The sequence below is a fragment of the Pleuronectes platessa genome, chromosome 9, assembly GCF_947347685.1.
Source record: "Pleuronectes platessa chromosome 9, fPlePla1.1, whole genome shotgun sequence".
In the NCBI taxonomy this organism is placed as follows: Eukaryota; Metazoa; Chordata; class Actinopteri; order Pleuronectiformes; family Pleuronectidae; genus Pleuronectes; species Pleuronectes platessa.
Window position 1 is genome coordinate 27411378 of NC_070634.1, and position 27833 is coordinate 27439210.

At 48.2% G+C, this 27833-nt stretch overlaps 1 protein-coding gene across 1 annotated transcript; it reads right to left on the minus strand.

Moving 5' to 3' along the window:
- Nucleotides 1–27019, minus strand: pde4dip (phosphodiesterase 4D interacting protein). Its single transcript, XM_053429823.1, is given in 36 exon segments — nucleotides 1–1824; nucleotides 2473–2599; nucleotides 2737–2783; nucleotides 3012–3150; nucleotides 3453–3584; nucleotides 3657–3850; nucleotides 3960–4058; nucleotides 4401–4502; nucleotides 4674–4798; nucleotides 5572–5761; nucleotides 5900–6019; nucleotides 6351–6482; nucleotides 6786–7055; nucleotides 7874–8023; nucleotides 8252–8523; nucleotides 12186–12234; nucleotides 12322–12557; nucleotides 13337–13835; nucleotides 14389–14505; nucleotides 14583–14760; nucleotides 15164–15470; nucleotides 15730–15872; nucleotides 16151–16251; nucleotides 18403–18556; nucleotides 20623–20877; nucleotides 20961–21155; nucleotides 21322–21501; nucleotides 21710–21847; nucleotides 22168–22266; nucleotides 22404–22562; nucleotides 22649–22858; nucleotides 23027–23110; nucleotides 23357–23476; nucleotides 23582–23719; nucleotides 24788–25711; nucleotides 25713–27019. Coding segments are annotated over 36 exon segments (6915 nt in total). The 5' UTR covers nucleotides 26088–27019; the 3' UTR covers nucleotides 1–1669.
- Between the last annotated feature and the right edge of the window lie 814 nt (nucleotides 27020–27833).

Here is a 27833-nt window from a genome sequence, read left to right on the forward strand (position 1 = left end):
TTGTTTTCTTCCCTTTTATTGAAAAGGTCTCTTTTTAACCCAAAACATTTTTATTAAAGAGAACATGCATAAAAATACAGCTGGTCTTTATTCAAAGACAATCTCATCTCTCACAGCAACAAAAAACAAACAGCTGCATCGATGTACACACACTTTCATATATACACACACACAAGATGTGGTTCCTAACACCACAAAGACACTTTCAAATGTGACCTTTGACCTGTGACGAATCACACAAGAGAATATTTAAAACTCTGGTTTCACAAATAAACCACAACACTGTTTTCTTCTGCTGTTTCTTTGCCTTTTTCATGTTGGAGTTAAATCTAATTCATATCAAAGCAGAAATGTGAGGATCATGAAACTGTCTGTTTGTTTAAATCAGCTGGAAACAGACGACATGGCACTTTACAACCCAGAAGTGAAACAGCAACGAAAAGCAAACACAGAGGCTAATATTGCACAGAAACCCAGAAATTGCATATTTCAGTAAAAGTATTGAGGGCAGTCGAGCCACAGTTCATGCACAAAAAGAAAACGGTCAGTTCATCTACAAAGAAATTCAATAAGAAAATTAAAAATAAAAATAAACGTTTTAGAAAAAGGGTCAAATACGCAATTTCAGAGAAGCTCAATTGCACAGTGAGCGTCAGCGTCTGCACAAGATCTGAAGAAAGAATATTAACAAGCTTCAACATTTATTTGGAAGTGATTGTCATCTAAAAGAATATTCACAAATTTAGCTAAAATTAAAACTCCTAAAGGTTAATAAAATAAAAAGAGATAACAGCATGGTCCATTTATAAAAAAAGCCATATCATGTTTTTGGACCGGGCACTAAAGATTAGTTTCTCTACATGTTTTACTGATTGTCCGACAGGTCCCTGAAGGCATCGTACAAACTGCTGAGTCAGCACATGTGCTTGATTATTTACAGGTTATTAAAGACGCTGCTCATCAGACACGTCTCTCACCTGCACACTGGGTTGGACCCTTTCTTAAATCTATCTTCTGCTCAATATTTAACAGTGATTCTCTGAAGTTTGAGGATAACGAGAAATAAAGTCTTACTTTTGTTTTATTTTACATTAAAAGCAACAAAAAAAAAATGTCTGCAGGATATTCTGAGTCACTTTTCCTTATATCAGTAGTTTGGCCATTTGATGACATTCTCAGTATGATGAGGACACAAGAATAACAAAGTATGGCTTAGTTTCCACAAGCTGCTCACAGCACGTGCACGGTTCTACATTAAACACAAGCTTCACCAGAAGCTGAGAGGAAGCACTTTGCAGTTTGGTTGAGTCTCGATCTCCTGCTGCCGTCAGGGGCAGTTTGTTCAGATTCTGATCAGAAGCTTCGGGTTTGAAAAAACTAGATTTTTTATTTCTAATGATGTTTTTTAAGTTCAAGTTCCTGACAGTGTTTCACACATTAGAGCAAACGCACAAGGACTAGATGAGTCCGTTCAGAACTCAAACACTTCAGTCGACTTTGTCCTCAACAAGTTAAAACAATAATAAAACTATGATGATCGTTCACATTCAGAAACTGTCGTCAGAAACCAACAAACATCCAACAACATGTCGTCCATCACTGAAATGTTCCCCAGTCACTGAGAGACAGGATCTTCTGTGTGAACAGGAAGGAACTCTGGGCTGGTGCACTACAGAAAGGCTGCCTGCAGGGGGCGCTGGTGGGGGGGAGCAGGTCCCAGGACCCCAGAGGAGGAAGAGGAGGAAGAGGAGGAAGCTTGAGACTTCATCATGACACCGCGACCAGGAGAGAGGGCGAGCTCCCAGAAGCCTCGTGGGTTTTCACCTGAAAGACAAAAGAGAATTTATTCACATTTTCATCCCAAGTTTTTTAATTTTACATTAAAACTTAAATAATTCACTCAAACGTTCCAAACTTCATTCCACTGCAGGTTGTTCATCATAAGAAACAGAAAGAGGAAGAGCCCACGTTAGAGAAGCAGAGGACAGAGGTTTGTTAGCAGACGTGTGGAGGAACAAGCTGTTTGTGTCCAAACTGACAGATTCATATTTTATTCTGCTCATCATTCTGAGTGAAGCTGTTTTCAGACCTGGAGTCGGTTCCTGAAACGATCCAGAGCAAACCTCCCCGTCGGCTGCTCTGGAAATCCTCTGGTTGAAGTGCTTTTAAAATGTCTCCTCAGGTCTTTAGGGGTTAACAGCTTTCTGCTGATGGATGCAGATTAATTAAATATGTTGTGCTCCACCTCTTTACATCTTTAATGTGATTGGTCAGAAACCAGAAGCTTCCTGTCCCTCGTCCACAGATTCTTTATGTTCACATGAACAATGTGTTCACGGAGATTCTTCACATCTCAAATATAAACTCAGGTGTGAAAACAGCTTCTGTCATTATCTCAGATTAGTTTAAAACATATTTGTGTTATTAATCATATTCATGTTAATGGAACACAGCAGAGCCAGAGGGCCGTACCTTTAACAGGCCAGGGGCGTGAGGAAGAGGAAGAGGAGGAGAAGGAAGAATAAAGGGAGCAAGAGGAGGAAGGAGGAGGTATGGAGGAAGAAATTTGGCGAAGAGAGGAAATCCTGAGCTGGTTCTCCTGAGGAGACTCAGCGGGAGGAGAGAGGGAGTTACAGTGAGATCTTCATCATCTTCATCTTCTTCAGCTTTCAAAGAACTAAAGACTGAGCTTGAGATGAGAAAACAGTTCAAACACATGAGAAGCTGTGAACTCACCTGCAGGTTCGTCTTGGCTTTCCTCAAAACGTCCCGTGTTCTCGACACTGGAGACACACACACACACACACACACACACACACACACACACACACACACACATCAGTTAAACACAATCTATCAGATGTGCAAGGAAATACAGGAAAAATCTTAATATCTTCATTGTGCTAAAATGACCCTTTAAGAGGTGTAAACGTGGGTCATGATGCAGAAGTATGGAAGTGACGATATGTTCATCTCCTCTAAACGTGTGCTGATGGATTTATGAAACTCACTCTGGCTGATTATGAGTGTCTCCATGTTGTCTTTGGTGCGGTTGGAGCTCTTCACTCTCTCCATGGCGTCCTTGAGAGCCTGCTCCTGTTCCGAGAGCTTCAGACGGAGAGAGACCACCTCGTCTTTCAGAGACTGATCCTGGAAACACACAGTCACACACAGTCACACACAGTAACAAACAGTCACACACAGTCACACAAAGTCACAGTGTAATCAGAAAAATAAAAACACAGTGGATCAAAGCAGCTGCACAAAGTACTCAGTTACTTTTTAAACAGGTTTCAGGTCTCCAGTGATTCAGTCTCTACTTCCTGTTACTATGATTTTGTGATGAACAGTATTATCCAGAGCAAACTGTTGAAAACATTTCAGTGACTTCTCCTGATTTCAGATCAGCTGCTGCAGCTTCACTTCTTGTCAGACTCAGATTTGTTGCCGACCTGTTTGGGTTCCTCGGGGTTCGGTAGAGCGGCCCTCCAGAACATGTGCAGCAGAGCGTCCGCCTCCTCCAGGACCTGTCGCAGGGTCCTAGAGTCCGCCAGCAGCTTCCTCACGGAACCCGAGTCTGACGGCTGAGAACCAGAGGACGCTCGTTAGACGTCAGCCGACTCGTTGAATCTGCAGACGGATGTGCCGGGTCTCACCTGACGAGGGCTGAAGTCCTGCAGGGCTGGGACCAGCAGGGACCGGAGGGCGGCCTCCATCCTGCGGAGCAGCGTGCCGCCGTCCAGGATCTGCTGCTGCAGAGCCTGGAAGTCATCCATGTGGCCGACGGCATGGCGGCCATGACGGCTGGAGAAGGAACCGTCCGGTGTCTGGGACGTCGGGGTCGAGGCGGCTGGAGGGAGAATCACAAACATCAAACAATCTGCTGGAGCTGAAGGAGCTGGTCTCTGAAGAAGAGAGAACTTTCAAATGAGGTAGAAATGTTCATATTTGTTTCTCACCGTGATCTCCAGTGTTCTCAGCACGTGTCTGTCCAGCATGAAGAGGAGAGGACGGGCCGACGAGTCCAGTGTCTCTCACAGGAGGAGACAGGACATTGTCTGTGGACAAAGATCTTCATCAGTACTGAGCTCAGGGGAGCTGCTCTCAGACCTGCACGGAAGTCTGGACATGTTCCAGACATGTTCCTGACATGTTCCCTACATCTTTTCCTGCAGGGCTCTAGAAAACAAATGTCTGGACCCAGGATGCATTTGATTCCCCATTTACAACCAGAATTTAAGATATATTTGAGGTAATCAGATTACAATCAAGGAGTTTGACCACGTGACAGTTAAGGTGTTAAGGCCGGACAAAGGACTGAGGACAGATTGTGACCTGGACCAACCACCTCCTCTTGGACGTGTCCCGGTCGACTGACTCTACCCTTCAGACGTGCTCACCACTGAAGAGCAGCCTCCGGGCTCCAGGTTGTCCACTCAGCTGCTGCTCCAGCTGAACGTGCAGCTCCCTGGGGTCAAAGGTGAGGCTGTCCCCGACCTGACCTGTGGAGAAACACACAAACACACAAACACAGATGAGCAACACACACAGGTCATCAGAAGAAAGGACTGTTTCAACATCCACCATGGATTCAGATGTCCTCATGTTTGTGACCCTGAACTCAGCCGTGACTCCAGATGTTTCTACACAAACTGATGTTTACAGATGTTTACCTGAGTGTGTGTTGGTGGTGACTCCGCCCCCTCTGCGACGCAGCTGCAGCTCGCTCTGCAGAGTCTGGACCAAACTGTGTCCGTCCCTCAGCTGCTGCTGGAGGACGTCCACCTGCTGCTGGAGCCTGTCACACAACCACAGTGTCATGAGGACAGGGGACAACACACACACACACACACACACACAGCCTCACAAGGACATCACTGAGGACACGGAACAACACACAACCACAGCGTCATGAGGACAGGGGACAACACACACTCACACACACACAGCCTCACAAGGACATCACTGAGGACAGGGGACAACACACACTCACACACACAGCGTCATGAGGACATATCTCTCTCTCTCTCTCTCTCTCCCCCCCTCTCTCTCTCTCCCCCCTCACCTGTTGATGGTTTCCTGTCTCCTCTCTCTCTCTCTCTCTCTGCCCCTCCCTCTCTCTCTCCCCCCCTCACCTGTTGATGGTTTCCTCTCTCTCTCTCTCTCTCCCCCCCCTCTTACTCTTCGCCCCCCCCCCCCCCTCACCTGTTGATGGTTTCCTCTCTCTCTCTCTCTCTCCCCTCCCCTCTCTCTCTCTCCCCCCTCACCTGTTGATGGTTTCCTCTCTCTCTCTCTCTCTCTCCCACTCTCTCTCTCTCTCTCTCTCTCTCTCTCTCTCTCTTCCCCCCCCTCACCTGTTGATGGTTTCCTCTCTCTCTCTCTCTCTCTCTCTCTCTCTCTCTCTCTCTCTCTCTCTCTCTCCCCCCCCCCCCTCACCTGTTGATGGTTTCCTCTCTCTCTCTCTCTCTCTCTCTCTCCCTCTCTTCCCCCCCTCACCTGTTGATGGTTTCCTCTCTCTCTCTCTCCCTCCCTCTCTCTCCCCCCCCCCCCTCTTACTCTTCCCCCCCTCACCTGTTGATGGTTTCCTGTCTCCTCTCTCTCTCTTCTCTCAGTTGTGTGTTTTCTCGGTCGTGAGCTTCAGCTTCAGCTTGCAGTCTTCTGCTTTGCTCCGCCCACTTATCCACGGCCAGCTCCGCCTCCTTCAGTCTCGCCCTATCCATGAGGGACGCCTCCCTCAGCTGATCTGCCTCCTTACAGCTGTCTGCAGGGGACGGGGGGACAGGGGGGGGGGACATTACACCTTGATCTGGACCATACATTGTCCCTTCAGACACCCAAAGATAATCTATAATAATTATTATCATCATCATCATCATCATCATCATCATCATCTCTGTACCTGCAGTGTTCTGCTTCAGCTGGTTCTGCAGACTGACGTTCTCCTCCTTCAGAAGTCGGATCTCAGAGGAGAGCTGACCGACCGAGTCCAGACCCTGGATGTAGATGTTGGTAGGGGCACCTGAGGAGGAGGAAGAGGAGGGGGAGGAGGACAAGGAGGAGTGAGAGGAAGAGGAGGGGGAGGAGGACAAAGAGGAGTGAGAGGAAGAGGAGGGGGAGGAGGACAAGGAGGAGTGAGAGGAAGAGGAGGGGGAGGAGGACAAGGAGGAGTGAGAGGAAGAGGAGGATTATTTCTCCTGATTGAATGTGATTTATGATTCAGAACAACTGACAGCTGACTAATGTTTGAAGGAAGTGTTTTTCCTGAACGAATCCAATGTGCTGAACGTGTGTTGTTCTGCGTGTTGTGGTTGTGTGTCTGCAGTGAGTCGACTCCTCTTCATAGTCGTTACCTTTCTCCGTGGAGACACGGGCGAGTCTGTCCTCCAGCTGCTGGCGGAGGCGGTCGTTGGTGTGGATGGAATCCTCCAGTCTCTGCCTCAGACTCCTCACTTCTCTCAGGTGCTCCTTCATCAGCTCCGCGCCTGAAGACACAACCACACACACAGACACACACACACACAGACACACACACACAGACACACACAATCACCACAGAGCGTTAGTGAAGAACAGGTGTTTCTGCTGCTTCACTGCAGATCAGACATGATGACGTCCTCGTGCTTCACAGACTCTATTTTAACCATCTACACTCAAGTTTGGGTCCAAACAACTTTTATTGTTGATTCATTATAATAAAACAGATTTTAATTCATTTCATGAATTTGAAACATCTGGTGAAAGTCTCAGTTTGAGTCTTGGCTCAGTGACAGTGAGGAAGCTCTCACCTGTGTGGCTGGTGCCCGACTGGTAACCTGAGGATCCTGACGACAGGTCGGCTCCGAGTCTCGCCGGCCGGGTACCGTAGGTCGTATCCCACAATGCACTGCTCTCCAGCAGACTGGCCCCGGCTCTCATTGCTAAGCCGGCGTCCAGGCTGCTGCTGAACGGAGACGGCTGGTAGCCGTGGAGCGAGAGCGGCAGGAAGCCAGAGGCGTCCGGCTGCTGGTGGGCGAACGGGAAACCCTGGAGAGGTTTGGACTGAGGAGTGGAAAATCCTACAGAAGACAAATGAAATGAAAAACACATAAATCCAGCAGACTGGGGTTAGAAGTGATGAAATGTTAGTGAGACGGACAGAGGGACGGATTTCTCTCACTCTGTTAATCAGAATAAATCTGTCTGGTTTCTAGTTTACAGAGTAAATCCCTCTGCAGCTGAACCCTCTGGACATCGAGTGAAGTCATTTAGTGAGAGAAACAACAGAAGGATGAAGAGGAAGAGGAAGAGGAGGGACATTTAAACACATTTAGTGCAGTTAGTGTTTGTCCAGTGAAGCAGCAGCAGATTGTCCTGGTCTCTTCAGGCGAGGGGGCGGAGCTTGTAGAGCAGCTGTTCCTCATCCTCAGAAACTTTTGTGTCATTGAAATTCTCAATCCGACAGAATCACTAAGTTTAGAACCGTATGTCTGTTAATGCACACACACACACACACACCGACACACACACACACACATGCATTGACAGGCCGTGCGACGCACTCTCATTGGCTCCCAGCTGCCTCTGTAACATCTGCAGCTCCTGGTGCACCTCAGCCAGCGTGAACCCTGCTCCCCCCCCGCCGGGGACACGGGGTCGCAGGGTGGAGGCGTGAGGAGGGACAGGTAAGGGTGCGGAGGAAACGGGGGGAGGAAACAGTGGGGCGGAGGTGAAGACTGACGCTGGAGCTGGAGGAGTGGAGGTGTGAGAGACAGAGATGGAATGAAGGACAAATTAAAGGAGAAGAGAGACAGAGACAGTAGAAGAAGAAGATCTGCAGGAAGCAGCCGGTCGGAGGAACAAGGTGAAACCACACGATGATGTAACCTCGTCCTACCTGTCTGACTCTGCATGTCCACAGCTCTGTGTGGCGAGCTGGGGCAATGCATGCTGGGACAACTGAGGCAGGACTGGGTTCTGTGGGATGAGGCGATGGATGGAGGGACAGACGGGTGGCGGGACACGGTGCTAGTGTGAGAGTGGCGATCTGGAAACGAAAAGAGTGTGATGTCACCTGAGGACAGGACGGAGGGGACGGACACAGAGACAGAGTGTGTGTGTGAGACACTGAGGAACAGAGACGTCACGTGACTGAAGTCAGGAAGTGGATTTAAAGTGATAAGTAGATTTATTATCTGACCCATCTGTTCCAGTGAGACACTCAGGTGCTCCATCCTGTAAGGACGAACCCAGGGGACAGACATCACGCTCTCACCTGTGAGGACTCGGCTGGACGTGTCCTCCTGACCCAGCTCACTGGCAGCGTCCACGTCCGAGCAGAGATCCAGGTCCCCGTTCGTGGATCCATGCTCATCGGACACGTAGGAGATGCGATCTGATTGGTCGGAGCCGTCGGAGAGGGCGTGGCTGCTGCCGGGCGTGTCAGAGCGATGAGAGTGATGATGATGATGATGATGAAGATGCTGGTTCAGTTTGGAGCGAAGAGACTCGATGATCTTATCTTTCTGCTGCAGCTCCTTACTGAGTCTGTAAAACACAAATATACAATTAATACGTCTTTTAAAGTCTATTAACTTTATTTCAGTCTCTTGGATCTTCAGCAAACATCTGGGCAGAGGAAGTGAAACCATCTTCTCCAGCTGGTTAGAGAATCTGTTCTCAGGTCAGCTTGAAAAGTCTCCAAATGAATAGAGTTCATCTCAGCAACTAGAAGGTCCATCACCTCCTGATCCCACTAACGTCCCTCTGTCTGTCTGTGGAACCCTTTGATCTCATGGGCTTCACACTCAGTTTATTCTTAGTTCCCCAGGGATCAGCCTGTGGACTGAGTGGGACATGTCTTCATCTAGGTCCTCAGATAAACTACAGCAGTGGTCAAACCTCATATTTTCATTTCATCATGACAGACGGACAGAGACAGAGGGACAGGGACAGAAGGACAGAGACAGACGGACATATCAGCTGATCTCCATCACAAACGTTTACAACAAACCCTGAACAAGTGAGAACTATCCCTTTGATTTCTTGTGATGTGAATTGGTCTCTCTCTCTGTGTGGACGTGGTCTTACTTGTCCAGCTGAGTGAGCAGTGTCCTCCTGTCCCTGTCAGTGTGTCTCCTCAGCAGCAGCAGCTCTCGCTCCTGAGCCTTCCACTCCCACAGAGAGAAGGAGAACAGAGCGTCTCTGTACAACGGGCTGCTCTTAGACAGCATGGCCTTCCACAGAGGAGCCATCGCCCCCCCCCCGACCCCTGACCCCTGACCCCTGACCCCTGCTCCTCGGCCCCCGTGTCCGGCTACTGAGCGACCATGTCTCCCTCCTCCGTCTCTCCCAGACTCCTGGATCCTCGTAAAACTTGTTCTGCTGTATTTCCTCTCAGGTGAGTCTCCAGAGGAAACCGAGTGAGGCTCATTAGCTCCGAGGTCCTGACCCCTAAGTGTGTGTGAGTGTGTGAGTGTGTGAGTGTGTGAGTGTGTGAGTGTGAGTGTGTGTGAGTGTGTGAGTGTGAGTGTGTGTGTGTGTGTGTGTGTGTGAGAGAGGGATAAAGGGATGACCGAGCGAGTGGACGATCAGGTCTAAAGTAAATCCAGATTAGGTCCGGTCTTCCCACAGAGATGGATGTTGGACGCTGTGGATCCTGGAGGTGTGTTAACTGATCCCAAGTCAGATTCTAAGGTTGAAATCATTAATGTTTTGCATGTCTCACAGCAGGTTTAGAGTATTTGTGCGTTCGCTTGCATCCCCACGTTTTAGATTCCAACACAACAGATCAGTCAGAGATCCAGAGCATCGTATCCAGAGTGCAGCTCTAATAAAGCACAGTCTGTAGATGTTGCTCTACCAGCGCAGGATGAGATTAAGCAGGAAATGAATTCAAAGGCCAACGAACAGAAACATTACTCAACAGCCCGAGGAAACTCCGAGCTGAGCCCTGCCTCCCTCTCTTCTCGTCTCTGCTCCTTAAATGAGTCTCTTTTGTGCTGAAGCCTTGATGGTGAAACCTCCAGCCTCAGACCTGCAGGCGACTCTGGAGACAACAGAGCATCACAGAGGAGGAGCAGGGCAGAGAGGGACCTATTAAAGGATGTCCGGGTCCCGGGGGCTCGAGAGCTCACGCTCCACCAAACGTCAGCGAGAGAGATAAACAACAGCTGAAGGGACGAGGGTCCACGAGAAGCACTTCCTCCTGTTTCCAGTCAAACACGGGAAACCCAGCGTGAGGTTCTGCTGCCGAGCAGAAGGTGTAAGAACGTGTCCCACACACAGAGAAGATCCTCACAGGAAAGAGACCTCACATCCGGCTGCAGTTTGAGGAGAGTCCATGAACTGGTTCAGTGGAGGAGAAGAAGAAGTCTGAACATCGTGGTCCGTCCACAGAGAAGAAGATCAGAGCTGCTGGACGCTCCTCACCATGTGCTGCTGCTGCACTGAAGAGAGCTGATGCTGCCTCTCTCTCTGCTTCACCCCCCCCCTCTCTCTCTCTCACTTTCTCTCCCTCTCTCCTCCCTCTCTCCTCCCTCTCCCTCTCTCTGACCTATTTCCTCCCCAGCCGAGGTCTTAATAACTTAACCTGATTAGAAGCCGAGGCAGCGTTATGACATCACCACCGTCACACTCGCAGCACGTGCACACTCATCACTCGTGTTTCATTTGGACAAAGATTTGATCTTCAGCAGAATATGATTTATTTATTTTCAGTTGTCTGATATAAATCAATAGATTCACATTTATCTGTTTTAATGTTGGCTGATATAAAAATGTTTATTTTACAGAATAAATAATGTAGAAATTATATATTTATTTCATTATATATTCTATATATTTGATTGTATTTTGTTAATATATACATATATTTTTATGTATATATATATGATTCATACACACACATAAAAGCACCAATAAAAGTGGAGTTGCGTTAAATTTTAAAGATTCGTTCAAAATATAAAATGCAGTATTTCATTATTTTTCTCTTTCAGGTCCCAGTGAATTAAATTTGTTTGGTAAATAGATATTTTCTGGTTCTCCAGGTTGTGAACATGATTCATATTCAGTCTATGACAGGAACATATTCTGCCTTCGATAATAAAAACTGTTTGAATCAGCGACGAATCAAATGACTGTCGCAGAAAACATGAAAACTCTGCTTCACATCTGCTCGACCATCTGTGCTCCAACAACATGAGGTTAGATTACTGCAGTGCTCTCTCTCTCTCTCTCTGTCTCTCTCTCTCTCTCTCTCTCTCTCTCTATCCCCCCCTCTTCCTGTATTTAAATGCAGCACCTCATTTGAACTGTAGTTTGTCCTCGTGTGTCGTCTCTCCTCACGTCTGCTGTCTCTCTGTGTTTAATGAGACGGACTCATGAGCTCTGAGCCCGACGGTCACGCCACCGCAGCAATTGACCAATGAGCTGCATTGGGGGAGGAGCTGTGATTCAACACTGATTGATTCTTGATTGATCCGGAGGGAAATTTAGGAAAAGACCCGGACGTCAACTGTGACCAGGAGGATGTGATGATGTCACGATGATGTCACGATGATGTCATGATGATGATGTGATTTATGGTCTGTTTGACTCTAAATGATCATAATTCACTAAATGAGTGACATCATCTGTTTGAAGAAGACTTAAAACTAGAGACTGAGACATGAACTCCTGAGGAGAATGTTTAGTGAAGTTATAAAGTGAGAAGTCGAGTCATTTTCTATAGAAACAACCAGTGGAGTCGCCCCCTGCTGGTCATTACACAGAAGACACGTTTCAGGACTCTTCTTTCATTTCAATAAACTAGTTTAAAAGACATGTCCCTTGTGACATGTCTTTAGTTTGAAAGTTATTCTGGAAGATGTTTCATCATTTATCAATCATCTTAAAACATCTACAAAGAAAAATGACATCCAGAGTCATGTGACCAGGTCATTACGTGTCCTACAGGACGTCACGTGTCCAACCAGCCCACCCGCACTTCTCCTCCTTCATTAATTAGTGAATCAGCTCTAACCAGTGAGGTCATCAATCATTATCGAGCGAGCTTCTGATTATTCTGCCCCGAGGAACAAACATCAGCATCACACACCGATACTTTCCAGTGACCAGCATCAAGGCTGGTGTCAAACAACACATTCACTAAACATGGAGGGAACACGTTGTAAACATGGAGGGAGCATGAAGTGTAAACGAGCACTGACCGGATGGCGAGCAGCTCCGTCTTCTCATCTGGATCTTCAGGCTGATCTCCTGAGGTTATGAAATCATTTGTGTTTATATAAAAGAATTCTTCAGCTGCAGGAAACAGTGACTGATGAAATCATCGATCTGACTCACGTCCGCTGATCTTGGCTCCGACTCTTTGTGCCAGAGCGCTGCTCTGAGCCAGCTGCTCTCTGAAGCTCTGGCCCTGGTAGTAGTCGATGTCGTTGGCCCTCAGCAGCTCCTCGAAGGCCTTGGTGGTGTCGCCCAGGTGCTGAGTCAGGATGCTGCACAGGCCACGCCCCTCCCTCTGGCGCTGGCGCAGGTGAGACAGCTCCCGGGCCTGAGTCTGGATCAGAGAGTCGAACTTACTGCCGACACAGAGGAACACGACTGTGAGCAGCAGTGAGGTCATTCAGGATCAAATACATAACAACAGGAAATTATATGATTCCTGATCGACTATTGTCACAATAACAAATATCTTCACCCTGCAAGTTCCTAATTATTCAAACTCGAGGAAATGTCAAAACACTATTTTCCAGAACTTCTCCAGAGTTCAGATTTGAAAGCAGTTTATGAAAAGACATTTTCAGTCTCAGTAGAATTAACCCTGAACTCTGAGGATCTTACTTATATAATTTTGTTCATATCCCACTGATCCTCTGGACTTCATGAGGCGTCACATTCCTCCTTCTCTTCCACATGTTCACTGAAGGACATGTTCCCTCCCTCATGTTAATCCTGATTCACAGAGAACATCTGTGTCAACTTGATTCACACAGAGCGACTCGGCCGGGCTGTGATCTAACACATCCGGTGATCAAAGGATCAGGCTGAACCATCAGGAGGAAACTGATTCATCCAATAATGAAATGATCAGAGCCTTTATTCTTTATTTTAATTGTTTAGCAAATTAGTCTTATCATATTTGATCAAAACTTTCCCCTGTTTTCATGACATTTGTGTTAAATTCATTGTAAAGTTTATTTCCACAGAAATCTCGTCCTCTTTCATATCAGAAACTCACAAATAATTTCTGACCACTTCCTCTTTCCTGTATTATTGATGATTATGAAGTGTGGATGATATTATATCACAACTTTCTGAATGAATAAGAGCATGAAAAGAGAGAGGTGCTTTCTCTCACCCCGGCCACGTGGCAGACTTCCCGTCCTGCTCGATGGACGTCTTCCCTCCTTTCTTCAGCTGGTTCTCCAGAGCGTCCACTCTGGACTCCAGCTGCTGGAGGCCCTTGTCCGGGTGGGGCTGCCGAGGGGAGGCCAGCGCCCCCCCGTCAGACGACTGCCAGCCCTCGTCGTCCTCCGTGCCGCTGTGCGAGGGCGAGGCCTGGAAGCACCAGTTGACCTTGCGGGGCGTGGGGGGGGGGTCGTCTCCGGAGGTGGAGAGGGAGCGGAGGCGGTGCTGGAGGCCGCGGATCACGGCCTGCGAGCGGGACAGCTGCGAGCGGAGGTCCTCCACCAGGCGCTGGAGGGAGGACGCCTCGTCGGAGCCGGGGGTCTGGGTGGTGGTTTTGGTGAAGGTGGAGCTGCTGCTGCTGGTGGGGGTGGTGGTGGTGGTGGTGGTGGTGGTGGGCCACCACTGGGAGCCACAGTCCAGAGACGTGCACATCTCCAGGTCATCGAACTCTGAGAGGGACACACATTAAATACAGTTATTCATTCATTCATTGATTTCAGTGGTCGGGTCACAGAAGGTCAATCAGGCTCGATGGAGTCACGTGAACTTTCCCAGTTGGAAATAAATTTGAAAGATTATTAAAAGCTGGAAATCATCAGTCTCGGTTGAGCTGCAACAAAAGAACCTTCCCTGATTTCACTGTGACTCAACATCTTACTGGTTTCTACACTGGTATCAACTCTCCAGCAGGTTCACACCAGTGCTGCAGATCCAGAGTTTAACTGGGTTCCATGAGGAGACTGATGGTGGAGGATGAACTGGAGTGGTTAGAGGTGTGGACTGCTGACCTCTAGTGTTTCTAAGTCATCATTACAACTCCACCAGGATCCATGAATCTCTTTCCTTCAGGTAAAGATGATGTTCTCCAGACATCTGATCATGGATCTGATAATAATCAGTTATATATAAAGATGATCATATCTATGTGTGTGACTCGGTGCAGCTCGATTGAGTGTAAGGAGTAGCTGGTCCTCGGGGCGGGGGGGGGGGGGGGGGGTATACCTGGGCTGCTGGTGTCTTCCCTCTCCGCCTCGTTCTCGCTGCGGCCACACGTCTCGTAGCCCAGGTCCTGCAGGTCCACCTGGATCTGCTTGCTGTCCTGCTGCACCGCCGTCTCCGCTGCAGAGACACAGGAGACATTTCTGTGACGGGTGTTTGTCCATGAGAGACGCTCACTGACCAGGAGGTGGACTCACTGAGCAGCTCCCTGAAGTCTTTGAGCTGCTCGGCCTGAGCCTGCACCGTCGCCTCCGACACCATCAGCCGCTCCCTCAGCTCCTTGCTCCTCTGCTGCAGGAGAAGCGTCTGCTCCGTCCGCTCAGGGGCTGCAGCACCGCCCAGGTGCATGCTGGGACGCAGCCCGGCCTGGACACACTGTGCACAAAGATGTGATGATCACGACTTTTAGCTTCATTATAGTTCTTCTTAGAACAGATTTGTTCTGTCAACAGTTTATCACAAGATTCATAAACTCATGTATCAAGAAATAGATTTAACGGAATGAAAAAGGGAAAATACACATGAGCATCAGATAAATGAACTTTACTCTGAATACAGATAAGATGTTAACACTAACCTAACAGTAACAAGACATATGACAATGATTATAATAAATTGATTCTTTAACAAATAAAATACATAGAAAAAGAAAGAAAACTTCACTCTAGTCAGAAGCAAAAAGGAAGAATAAATATATGAATTATATTTCAGAATCCATCACACGTGTCCCTCACATGTTAATCACATGAAGACGTCAGAGACACTTCCTGGTTCTTACCTGAGAGACGGAGCTGAGCTGGTGAGGACGCTTTGATCTGGAGGCTCCGTCCGTCCTCGGCTCGTCCCTGGTCTGGACGTCGGTGTGAGACAGAGACAAGTCACTGTCCCAGGCTTCCCACGTCTCTGAGCCCTCCTCTTCCTCCTCCTCTTCCTCCTCCTCCTCTCCGATGGTCACGTCCAGCTCCTCCTCCTCCTCCTCCACCTCCTCCTCCTCCTCCTCCTCCCCCTCCAGCTGGTGTGGACCGTCCGCCTGCAGTCGATGGTTTAAATCCTGGTTCTGGGCCTGGAGGCTCAGCAGAGCTTTCCTTTAAAGGGGGGGGGGGGGGGGTAAATTCAGTTAAATCCCATGAAAACATCCAAACGAATTAATCTGACGTAGTTTCACATGTGGAATATTTTAACTCAAGGTTTATTGATACTAATATGAAATACCAGAGGATAAAAGAATAAAACTAAAGATGTGAAATAATCAATAGACATTTATAATGAAACTGACCTTTGACCTTTAACTCATCAGGTGGTCCTGGAGTGTGAATCTAACCAGTATGTGTGTGTATGTCCTACCTCATGTGTGAGAGGGAGGAGAAGCCGCTCTTCTCCAGCTGAGCCTTCAGCTCCGTCAGCTCCCTCTCCACCGCCCTCTTCTGCTCCACCAGCTGCTTCACCTCCATCAGGCCCTGACCCTCCTTCACCGGACCGGCACCCAGCTGTTCAGACAGGGAGCACTGTAAATGACCAGGGACGCCATGACGCCTAAAGTGAGGCTGGATCATAGGGATCCCCCTGGTGGCTGGATTCAGTATAGGTCCTAAACTCTGTGTCCTCCATGTTAGCAGACGGGACGTGGACCAAAGTCCAGAGTCAAGAGTCAAGTCTCTGTTTTGTTATTTTAGTCAGTTCTTGTTCAAGTGTTTGTGTTTGTGATAAGTTAAATCAGTAAATTGATGATATTCAAACAGAGCTGGTCATGGACTGGATTTTGTACCTTGGTGCTCAGAGACTGGAGCCTCAGTTCAGCCTCCTCTTCATCAACGCTCTCCTCTTCCTCGCTGTTCACATCATCGTCTTCATCGTCTGAACTCGGTTCTACAAAATGTAAAAAAGTAAAAAAATTAAGAATTCTTCTTTCACTCAGTTCATTTAGTTTTAACTTTTCTAGTGACTGTCTGACACAGAACAAACATGATGTCGGTTCACTAGACAACTTGAGCTTTAGATAGTTTGAGCTTCTGAAGAAACATCTTGTTCTTCATTAATCAAGTAAAGAACTGGTTTGATGTTTGTACAGTTTCTTTCCTCCAGTGTCTTCTACAGGTTTTTAATCTGAGCTCCTCTCCTGCACAGGAAACTCCTCGTCAGCCTCTGAGCTGATTCTCTGGTGAGGAGACCAGGAGCAGCTGAGCAGACGAGCAGCAGACCTGTTATTATGCAATTGCACGTCTGACGTCTGGTCTACACGACAAAGTGTTTCTGAACACTAGAGAATATATTCCTTTAAACACTAATTAACAATTATCCATCTGAACACAAGCAGATTGTGTTTCTGTTAAATATAAACTCATCTACTGTTCTCAATCTTTAATATGAAGACTTAATTAAAAAAAATGCTTCATGCCTCCATCAACAGGAGAAGCTGATTTCAGCAGAAGAGGATTCTGGGTAATCTGAGCCTGTGAAACTTTATATGCAGCAACATAAATCCTGAATAAAGATGATAACATCATCATCAGGGAGGTTTGTGTAACTGTGACCATGTGACCTCCTCTGAAATCTGGTATATTAATGTTCAGATTATTTATTGTGTATGTTCAGTTTTAGGCAATAAACTAATCGACTATTTAATCTGAAAACAAACAAGGGAATTCAATGTTTCTCCATTTTATTATTATGTTACTGCCAACATGGGAAATTCATGTGGAGGGAAATATGACACATTATAATGTTAGTAAGTCTGAAGTGAGTTTTGGAAACTGTGGAAACACAACAACGACAAACCTTGTGTGTCTGTGAGCATCACAACTGGGCTGTTCTGTGCTTTGGTGCAACTGGAGCTTTAAACGTGTGATTTCAAATAATAACCTCGTTCAGATCATAAGAGAAGATGATTCCAGTTCAGAGTGTTTCTCATTTCAGTGAAACGACTTCACTGCTTCATTAAAACATTTCAACTTTCTGCTCCAGTGTGAAATCATTTAATCATAATCATTCAATTCAACCACAGAAGAAAAGAAACATTTAAAACATTTGAAATCAGTTTCTTCATAAACGTCCACTGAACACATATTAATATATTAGAATAATATGCAAATATGTTCATATTATTAAACACTAATATTGTCATAATCATTAATAACGAGTATAAATTATTAATGTCACGTTAAGTAAACAAAGCATGTGCAGAAATCGATTAGGCTTGTTAATGTTGCTGATCATGTGCACACACACACACACGCACACAAACACACACACACACACTATGACATTAACAGATTTTTTCATACAAATTCACAGTATTTACACTGAAACAAAGCTTCAAATAATATATAATAATTTAATGAGTTTTTCATAGATTTAAAAAAAATTGTTCTAAAATGAATTAAAATATGTTTCGAAAAGAAAAAAACTAATATTTAGACTTTTAGCCTTTAGAGGTTTAATCAGTGCAATTAAGAAGATCTGTGATGAATATTGATAAATTAAAACATCTCTTTTTTGTGTGTACTTTATACTTTAAGATGTTTTTGTTGATGCTTGTGTATTGGACATCCAGACGTTTGTGTAGAAATCTAGAACTAGTGTTTACAGATTAATGTTGACAAGTCAGAATTTGAGTGAAGCGATTCTCAGAGGCACAAACGAAATAGAAAATAATATAATAATTTCACAGTTTTGTGTTCAGTGTATTTCTGTGACATTTCGTTCTTCTGATGAAGTTGGAGACAGAAAAACACAAATCTCCTCCAGCTCATAAAAATCATCTCATTCATGAAACCGACTTCTCCCTCCTGGTGTTAAGAAGCTGACACACACTGAAGAGAGTTTCATGTTAGAAGACAAACGTCCCTCCTGCTCCAAATCCATCATCACCATCGTAACCATTAAACATGTTCAGTGTTAGTGGGAAATCAAAGAGCGCCACCGCCACCGTCCCTCCATGCAGACCACCGCCACCAGGGGGGGGGGGGGGGGGGGGGAGTCGCCGTTACAAATACTGTCCCATGCTTCTCTGATGCCCACCTCCAAACTCAGGCTGCCGGCCGCTGGGCCGCTCACGGCCCGGGAGGAGGAGGGCGTCCGGCTGGACCAGGCTCTCCCTCAGCTCCTGGACCTCCTGCGTCAGGCGCTCGACCAGCTGGAGATCTGAAGGTTCCACCATCTGCCTCTGGAGGTCCTGAAATACACACACGGTCAAGACATGCAGTGAAGAGCTGGGACGGAATCAAACCTGCGGCCTCAGAGCATGAGGAGCGATCGGGTGTCGTGTTGCTAGTGTGAGTGTTGTCTTGTCGTGTGAGTGTTGTCGTGTGAGTGTTGTTGTGTGAGTGTAGTTGTATGAGTGTTGTCTTGTGAGTGTTGTTGTGTGAGTGTAGTTGTGTGAGTGTTGTCGTATGAGTGTTGTCTTGTGAGTGTTGTCTTGTTGTGTGAGTGTTGTTGTGTGAGTGTAGTTGTGTGAGTGTAGTTGTGTGAGTGTTGTCGTGTGAGTGTTGTTGTGTGAGTGTTGTTGTGTGAGTGTTGTTGTGTGAATGCTGTTGTGTGAGTGTTGTTGTGTGAGTGTTGTTGTGTGAGTGTTGTCGTGTGAGTGTTGTCGTGTGAGTGTTGATGTGTGAGTGTTGATGTGTGAGTGTTGTTGTGTGAGTGTAGTTGTGTGAGTGTAGTTGTGTGAGTGTAGTTGTGTGAGTGTTGTCGTGTGAGTGTTGTTGTGTGAGTGTTGTTGTGTGAGTGTTGTTGTGTGAATGCTGTGGTGTGAGTGTTGTTGTGTGAGTGTTGTTGTGTGAGTGTTGTTGTGTGAGTGTTGTTGTGTGAGTGTTGATGTGTGAGTGTTGTTGTGTGAGTGTAGTTGTGTGAGTGTAGTTGTGTGAGTGTTGTGTGATTATTGATGTGTGTGTTGTTGTGTGAGTGTTGTCGTGTGAGTGTTTTTGTTTGAGTGTAGTTGTGTGAGTGTTGTCGTGTGAGTGTTGTTGTGTGAGTGTAGTTGTGTGAGTGTTGTCGTCTGAGTGCTGTTGTGTGAGTGCTGTTGTGTGAGTGCTGTTGTGGGAGTGCTGTCGTGTGAGTGTTGTCGTGTGAGTGTTGTTGTGTGAGTGTTGTCGTGTGAGTGTTTTCGTGTGAGTGTTGTCGCGTGAGTGTTGTTGTGTGAGAGTTGTCTTGTGAGTGTTGTCGTGTGAGTGTTGTCGTGTGAGTGTTGTTGTGTGAGTGTTGTCGTGTGAGTGTTGTCGCGTGAGTGTTGTTGTGTGAGAGTTGTTGTGTGAGTGTTGTCGCGTGAGTGTTGTCGTGTGAGTGTTGTTGTGTGAGTGTTGTTGTGTGAGTGTTGTCGTGTGAGTGTTGTCGTGTGAGTGTAGTCGTGTGAGTGTTGTCGTGTGAGTGTTGTTGTGTGAGTGTTGATGTGTGAGTGTTGTTGTGTGAGTGTAGTTGTGTGAGTGTAGTTGTGTGAGTGTAGTTGTGTGAGTGTTGTCGTGTGAGTGTTGTTGTGTGAGTGTTGTTGTGTGAGTGTTGTTGTGTGAATGCTGTGGTGTGAGTGTTGTTGTGTGAGTGTTGTTGTGTGAGTGTTGTTGTGTGAGTGTTGTTGTGTGAGTGTTGATGTGTGAGTGTTGTTGTGTGAGTGTAGTTGTGTGAGTGTAGTTGTGTGAGTGTTGTGTGATTATTGATGTGTGTGTTGTTGTGTGAGTGTTGTCGTGTGAGTGTTTTTGTTTGAGTGTAGTTGTGTGAGTGTTGTCGTGTGAGTGTTGTTGTGTGAGTGTAGTTGTGTGAGTGTTGTCGTCTGAGTGCTGTTGTGTGAGTGCTGTTGTGTGAGTGCTGTTGTGGGAGTGCTGTCGTGTGAGTGTTGTCGTGTGAGTGTTGTTGTGTGAGTGTTGTCGTGTGAGTGTTTTCGTGTGAGTGTTGTCGCGTGAGTGTTGTTGTGTGAGAGTTGTCTTGTGAGTGTTGTCGTGTGAGTGTTGTCGTGTGAGTGTTGTTGTGTGAGTGTTGTCGTGTGAGTGTTGTCGCGTGAGTGTTGTTGTGTGAGAGTTGTTGTGTGAGTGTTGTCGCGTGAGTGTTGTCGTGTGAGTGTTGTTGTGTGAGTGTTGTTGTGTGAGTGTTGTCGTGTGAGTGTTGTCGTGTGAGTGTAGTCGTGTGAGTGTTGTCGTGTGAGTGTTGTTGTGTGAGTGTTGTTGTGTGAGTGTTGTTGTGTGAGTGTTGTTGTGTGAGTGTAGTTGTGTGAGTGTAGTCGTGTGAGTGTAGTTGTGTGTTGGTGCTCTCACTGACCCTGATGAGCTCCTCCTTCACCAGCAGCGTCCTGCTGAGGGCCTCCAGCCTCTCAGTCTGACTCCTGCTCAGCTCCTGGTTCTCCTTCTCCCTCCTCAGTGCCAGACGCAGCTCCTCCTGCGCCGCCTGCAGCTCCAGGGCCGAGTCGGGTCCGGAGTCGGACCTCCACCCGGATCCTGAGCTCAGCTGTCTGCGGAGCTCCTGGAGTCTGGACGTCTGCTCGGTCATCACGTCCCCGAGCTGCAGCGCCGAGTCCTGGAGGAGGAGCCTCGTCACTTATACGTTTATGAAACATAGATTAATATCTGTGTGTTTGTCTTCAAGCTCCTCTGCTCTACCTGGATGTACTGGTCCCTGGAGCCGATGGACGTGAGCAGACCCTGGACCTGGTCCTGGTGCTCCTGGGCCTGACGGGTCCGATCGGACAGAACTTCCTGGAAGAGGCGGTCCTTGAGCTGGAGGCGGAGCTTCAGCTCCTCCAGAACATCACTGGGAGCCGATTGGACCTGAGCCAGCAGGGAGCAGCGCAGATCCTGAGGGGCGAGGAAGAAGAAGAAGAAGAGGAAGAGGAGGAAGCAGAAGAAGAAGAAGAAGAAGAAGAAGAAGAAGAAGAGGAAGAAGAAGAAGAAGAAGAGGAGACGTGAATCCTTGAGGGACACTCAGGTAATAAAGGCTCTTCATGCCGTTGCTCCTCTCTACCTGCGCCTCCTGCGTGCGGGCGAGCAGCGCCCCCTGCAGCTGCTCTATGATGGCGTCTCGCTCCCTCAGGGACCAGCTCTGCATCTCCTCGCTCTGCTGCCGCTGCCGCTGAACGTTCCTCCAGGCGTCCACCACCTGCTGCAGCTCCACGGCTTTACCACGCAGCAGCAGCTCCAGGCTCTGACACACACACACACACACACACACACACACACACACACACACACACACACACACACACACACACACACACACACACACACACACACACACACACACACACACACACACACACACACACACACACACACACACAACAGATTAATCCAGGAGATGAGGGGTGTGTTTTTGTGTTCCTGTGAGTGTGTGTCTGTGTGTGTGCGCTCACAGTGATGGTCTCCTCGTTGTTGTCCAGGACGCAGCGTTGTCTCTCCAGGTCTCTCTCCTTCTCTCTGAGGAGCAGTCGCAGACGGCGAGACTCCTCCTCTTTCTCCTCCACACAGAGGAACCTCTCGTCCACCGCTCGCTGCACAATGAAAAACTCTGATGTCACTGAATCAGACAGTTTGGGTTTGAACGACCCGAGAATATTAAATTAAATAATAAAGCCTTGTCTCTCAGTTGTTTTATGTTAATATTCATATTCAGCTTTGTGATCTACTTTCACATCAAATGTTCATCAATAAGAAACGTGACAGGAGCCGGAGGCAAAGATTTAATAAGACGAGATAAACAGGTCAATCTGTCTTTTCCATCGCTCCCTTAATGGAACCCAGTGGGTTTACTGGTTGAATAAACGACTCAGTTCTGAATCTAGAGCAGCTTCACAGAGCGACGGCTCTTCACCTCCAGAGCTCGATCTCGCTCTCTGACTCGCTGCCGGAGCTTCTGCAGCTGAGCGTCTCTCTTCTGGTTGGACTGGTCGTCCAGCAGCTCCCAGTATTCCTGACGACAGGAAACAGAAGGTTTAGTTCAACATGAATCACCTGAGGTTTGTTTCTACTGGTTCTGTTTCTACGTCGTCCTGAGACAGTGAGGAGTTGTGTAGTTGTGCACAGTGTGTTGGTTTGTGTGTGTCGGACCTCCAGCAGCTGATCTTTGGTCTGAAGCGACGTGGTCAGCTGTGTGATGGTCTTCTCCCTCTCCTCCTTCTCGCTCTCCCTCTCTTGCTCGCCCTCCCTCAGCTGCTCCTCTCTCTCCTGCAGGGCCGATCGAGCCTTGTCCAGAACCGACTGCAGCTCCTGCAGGTCGCACACCAACAACACAACATCAGGCCAGAGCCCACAACCTGCAGCATCTTCTTCATCCTCTGTTCAGTCCCTCTCACCTGGTTGTGCTGCTCAGCGTCCCTCCTGTGCTGCAGCGCCCCCTGCAGGTCCGTCTCCAGCCTCTGCAGGGCCCGGGTCAGGTCCTCCTGGGTTCTGGACGCCTGCTGCTGCGCTCGCTCGCCCGCCTGAAGCTCCAGCTGAGCCTGGAAGAGAGAGGCCTGCAGAGACAGAACCTCCCTCGGACCTCGAGCACTGTCCCCCCCCGACGCCTGCAGGAGGAGACCAGAGAGGAAGAGGAGGGGACAGAGAGGAAGAGGAGGGGACAGAGAGGAAGAGGAGGGGACAGAGAAGGACATTTAAATAAATATGTTTTAATAAGTAAGTTCCTTGTTTAATGAGCTTCTGGGAGATGATGGTTTGAGTCTGAGAGGACGAACCTGAACCTGCTGGTGGTTGGTGAGTTCTTTAAGAGAACTCAGCATCTTCTTCTGCTCCTCAATAACCAGGTACAGGTCTGCAGTCTGCACACACACAGACACACACACACACAGAGACACACACACACAAAATATCAACACTGTTCCTACATGAAACTCTTCATCTTCACTTTTGACACCTGATTTCAGTCTTGCTTCAATTCCCTGTTATTCCACCATCTCAGGTTCCTCCTTGTCCTCAGTTCTCTACCTCCATCCCTCTCTCGCCCTCCCTCCATCCCATCATACCTCTCTCTCTCTCCCTCCCTCTCTCCCTCCCTCTCTCTCTACCTCTGCCTCCTTGGAGTTGAAGTTGTCACTGATGTTCTGGATGTTTCTCTCTTTCCTCTGAGCTTCCTCTCGAGTCGACCTCAGCTCCAGCTCCATCTCACCGAGACGCAGTTGCAGCTTCTACACACAAGCACACACACACAGACACACACACACAGTAGCATCAGTACACACTGAATATAAAACACTACCCTGAAGTGGAGATCTCCTGCTCTGTGTCTGTACCTGGTTCCGGGCCTCGCTCTCTCGGACCTGGTCCTGCAGCGAGTGGACCTGGTCCTGGTTCTTCTGCAGCTCGCCCACACACTGACCGGCGGCGCTCTCGTAGTGACTCAGCTGATCCTGCTGCTCATCGATCAGCCGCTGGAATCACAGGAGCAGTCAAAGATATTCAAACCTGAACAGATTCCTGAGCTTTTCTTCACAGATAAATTATCTATATTCTTCTCTCTATATATCTATATCTATATATATCCTGAAATAAAGTTTGTTGTTGTGTCTTTTTTTTGTGTAACAGGCTGATTACTTCCTACTGAGCAGCTGGATCAGTGGTTTACACTCATTGTGTGTTTGTGTTGTGCAGATGAATGAAAGTCTAAAGACACGTCAGCTGCTGAATGACTTCCTGAGGAAGCGGCTGTTGCCACGGGAGCATGTTGTTGACTTCCTGTTTTCTTTTTGGAGACTCGACGCGTCACTGGGACTTTCACCAGTTCACTGAACCATTAGAGCTTCACTGAACCATTAGAGCTTATTTTGGTTGAATTATTCTAGAATACATTTTTCTGTCCACACTTGAACTCGTGACTCGGACCTTTATGTTAAAAGCTCTGAAGTGAAACCAGTGAAACCAGTTAAACTTCAGGTTTAAACCCAGTGTAACTTGTTCACACCAGTGGGAGCTCCATTGTGCAGCTATATTTCTTCATAATGAACACACACAGCTGAATCTAAAGGACACACACAGACGTCTCTGTTGACACTGAAGCACATTCAGCTCCATCATTAACATGACAAAGAGTTTTTATGAAGCTGCATCAGACCCACTGTGGAGACAGTTCCCATGCCAACACCAGTGTTGCTAGGCCACAGGGGAGGAAGGACATTCACCCCCCCCCCCCCCCACCCCCCCGAGACAGTCATCAAGGCTCTGAGTTCAGCTCCGTCAGCAGAGGATGAGTAAGAATCCAGAGAGAATCCATTGAGATCTGCATCATGTGGATCAAACTGAAGCTTCTGATCAGTCACAATCATTCAAAACACAGAATCTGAAGATTGTTGGGACGGAAACTTTGATTTGTAAAATAAACAAACCCGATTCTCCCTTTTAAAGAAGGTACAGTTTTGAATTTGAAGTTAAAATCGCACCTGCAGCTACAAAAACACTTCCCACAATGCAACACCTTGCTTTAGCAGCGACCCACAGACTACCTGCTGGAAGCGGAACGGCCTGCACTGAACATATTCATCCAACCACTGCTCCTCCAGCTCCGCCAGCTCCGCCTGCAGGTCCTGCTCCGGGCACGAGGTCACGACCTCTGGTATTGGTAGGTGGGGGTACAGGTCACTGTCCCCCGCCCCCCTGCAGGGGGACCTCAGCGAGATGGACGGATGCAGCGAGAGGCTCTTCTCCGGTTTGGCTTTGACGAGTACTGGGAGCTTGCTGCCCCGTTGGGTCCTCACTGGTCGGTACTCCCAGCCTCTCAGGAGGCACAGCATCATGTCCAGCCCAGAGAGGGAGCTGTCACTCAGGGGGTTGTCCCATGGAGTGTCCCGTCGGCCTGGAGCCTCCTCTGGATCTTTCTCCAGCTCCATGTCGTCCCTCCCTTTGTGATTTGGAAGAGGGCAGCTCACGTCCACAGCCGTGTCCAGAGATTCCACAGAGGACGCCGGACTGGGACCCGTCTGGTTGAACGCGGTCTTATCAGAGTCTAACGCAGCTGAAGGAGACTCTAGCACCAGGGTCATGGATGCAGACTCTTCAGAGGATCTGATGGGGTCCTGGACTCCTTCAGCGCCGGTGGAGTAGCGGGTAGACGGCCCACAGGATGTGCTCCTTCGCCCGAGCCGGCGAGGAACCTTACACACCGCCTCATAGTCCGAATCTGCCACTCGGAGCGCCGCACATCCCCTGCATCTCCTCGGCTTCTGGCCAGGCAGGGCGTCTCCTGCTGTGCAGTGGTGGACATGGTGGACGTGGTGGGACTGGTGGGACTGGTCCAGGGCGGGGTCCCCCTTATCAGCCCATGACTCATAGACGGAGAACGTCAGATCGTCCTGAATCATGTCCAAGTATCTCACGTCCTGGAGGACTGATAGATCCACCACAGGGACGTCTTCAGACCCCGCCTCCGTGCCAACGACCCCCCCCACCGGTCCCTGCCGATGGGGCCACGCTCCCGTCCTCTGCGTTGTTCTTCCGGTACAAGCCTCCGATGCAGTGCCGCAGACGATCTTTCTCCAGCAGCAGCTTGTGGAGGCGCTCCAGGGACAGCGCCTCCACCCGGGCGACCACCGTGTCGAAGCGGTACATGCGGTCCAGCATGAAGGCGCACTTGGAGCAGGCGAACTCCCCCCGGCCGTCCCGGCTCAGCTCGCGGCCCACGGCGTGGGACAGCAGCACCTGCAGGTTGAGTTTGGCGGCCGGGTGGAAGATCCAGCGGCGTTGGTTCCCACAGAGCTCGCGGGCGCAGATACGACACGACTCCTTCATCTTCACCACGTCCAGCATCACCACACGGGACGGGGACCAGGGGGGAAGTCGACTGGAACCGAGAGTCTGTCGTGGGTCACTCAGACTTTTCGTCTTCAGGTTTTATGTCCAGAGAACCGACGATAAATAAAATATATACGTTAGAGACAAATAGACCATAAAGGAGGCTGGAGCAGGTGGGCGTGTCCTCGAGTCCTCAGTCAGGCTCCGCCCCCGCTCCTCCAAATATGGTTACTTCTGGTGACAGAAACCAAGATGGCGCTGGACACGATGTGAAACTGAGGCTTCAGATCAGTGAATCCTGACGTCATCAGTGTTTTAATTTAGCGGCGGATGATCAATGTTTAATCTTCAATCTGACGTGAAATCAAACCAGTTCAATGTTTCCGATATTTAAAAACGCAGATGAATCAGATGAAGAGTATTTTCTGCGCAGAGGCTTAAAAGCAGAGTTCAGGATGAGAGATGATAAGAGCCTGGCTCAGTGGCTGATGAAGATGATGAAGAGGAGGCTGCAGATGATGAAGAGGAAGCTGCAGAAGATGAAGAGGAGGCTGCATCAGTCCGGATTTATCTTCCTCTGGATCCAGATGATCTCTTCCCACGTGATTCCAGATGTGACAGATCCTCTTGTCTCACTTCCTCATGTGTCCTCGAGCTTTTGTTTTCTAAAACGTGACAGCATCTCTCTCCTCCTCCTCCTCCTCCTCTTGCTCTTCCTCCTCTTGCTCTTCCTCCTCGTTGATCCGACACGAACACGGAACGAAGCGAGCCTCCTCTTCCTCCTCTTCCTCCCCCCGCTCCTCTCCCTCCTGCCGGTCCCTGGACGTCTCTCCGGTCCACCGGGTCTCACCGGGTCTCACCGGTCTCTCTCCGGGGCGGTGTCCGGCTCTCGGGGCCTCGGAGGCGGATTCAGCAGCGGAGAGGCGATGTCAACACCCACCAAAGATCCTGTGTGTGCGAGGCGATGTCTCACTCCGCTGCTTTAACCCGATCACTGCCCACATACAGATCATCTAATGTTTTAGTTATTTAAAGTGATAATAAAGCGAATTAACTGACTAGTAATAAACCTGTAGATATTATAAAAAAAAATATTTTCTATTAATTAGCGATTTTTGACCGAACTACTATAAATAATAACACCAGAAAACAAAATTTGAATAAACCCATGAATAATGCTCCAATGATAATATAAATCTTCAAGTGTTTTAAATGTTTAGTTGGTTTTAAGTTATATTTTAATTATATACTGGGGCGGCACCAGGGGCGGGGCCAGAGGTGGGGCCAAGGGCTGAAATCTGATTGGTCCCTGGAGTCCCCCTGACCTGTCAGTCCTATTTCCTGCAAATAAACTTACGAACAAAGATACATTTTTATGTCCTATGTTTTTTAGAATAAAACAATGAATGACTATTTCCAGGGATTTTATTTTCACTTTCTTTAACATCGTGAGATAGAAAGTTCTCAGAGGACAATCGATGGATCTTGATTAAAAAACCATCAGACGTGTGTAGATCACTGAAGAGTGTCTGACTTGGTGCAGAACCAATAACCATCTGGATCTGGTGCATTGACACGTGGTTTAATGAGGGGCCTGTTTAACGAGTTCCATTTTGTGTTGCTCTGCAGGATGTGAACTGAAAACAACAGTTTGCCATCAGGGTCATTGAAGTTTAGTCCGTGGTGAATGAGTTCATGTGATTGTTGGGGGCACCCGGCCTCATGGGGGGGGATCAGTGTCACTGAATCACATGACGCCTC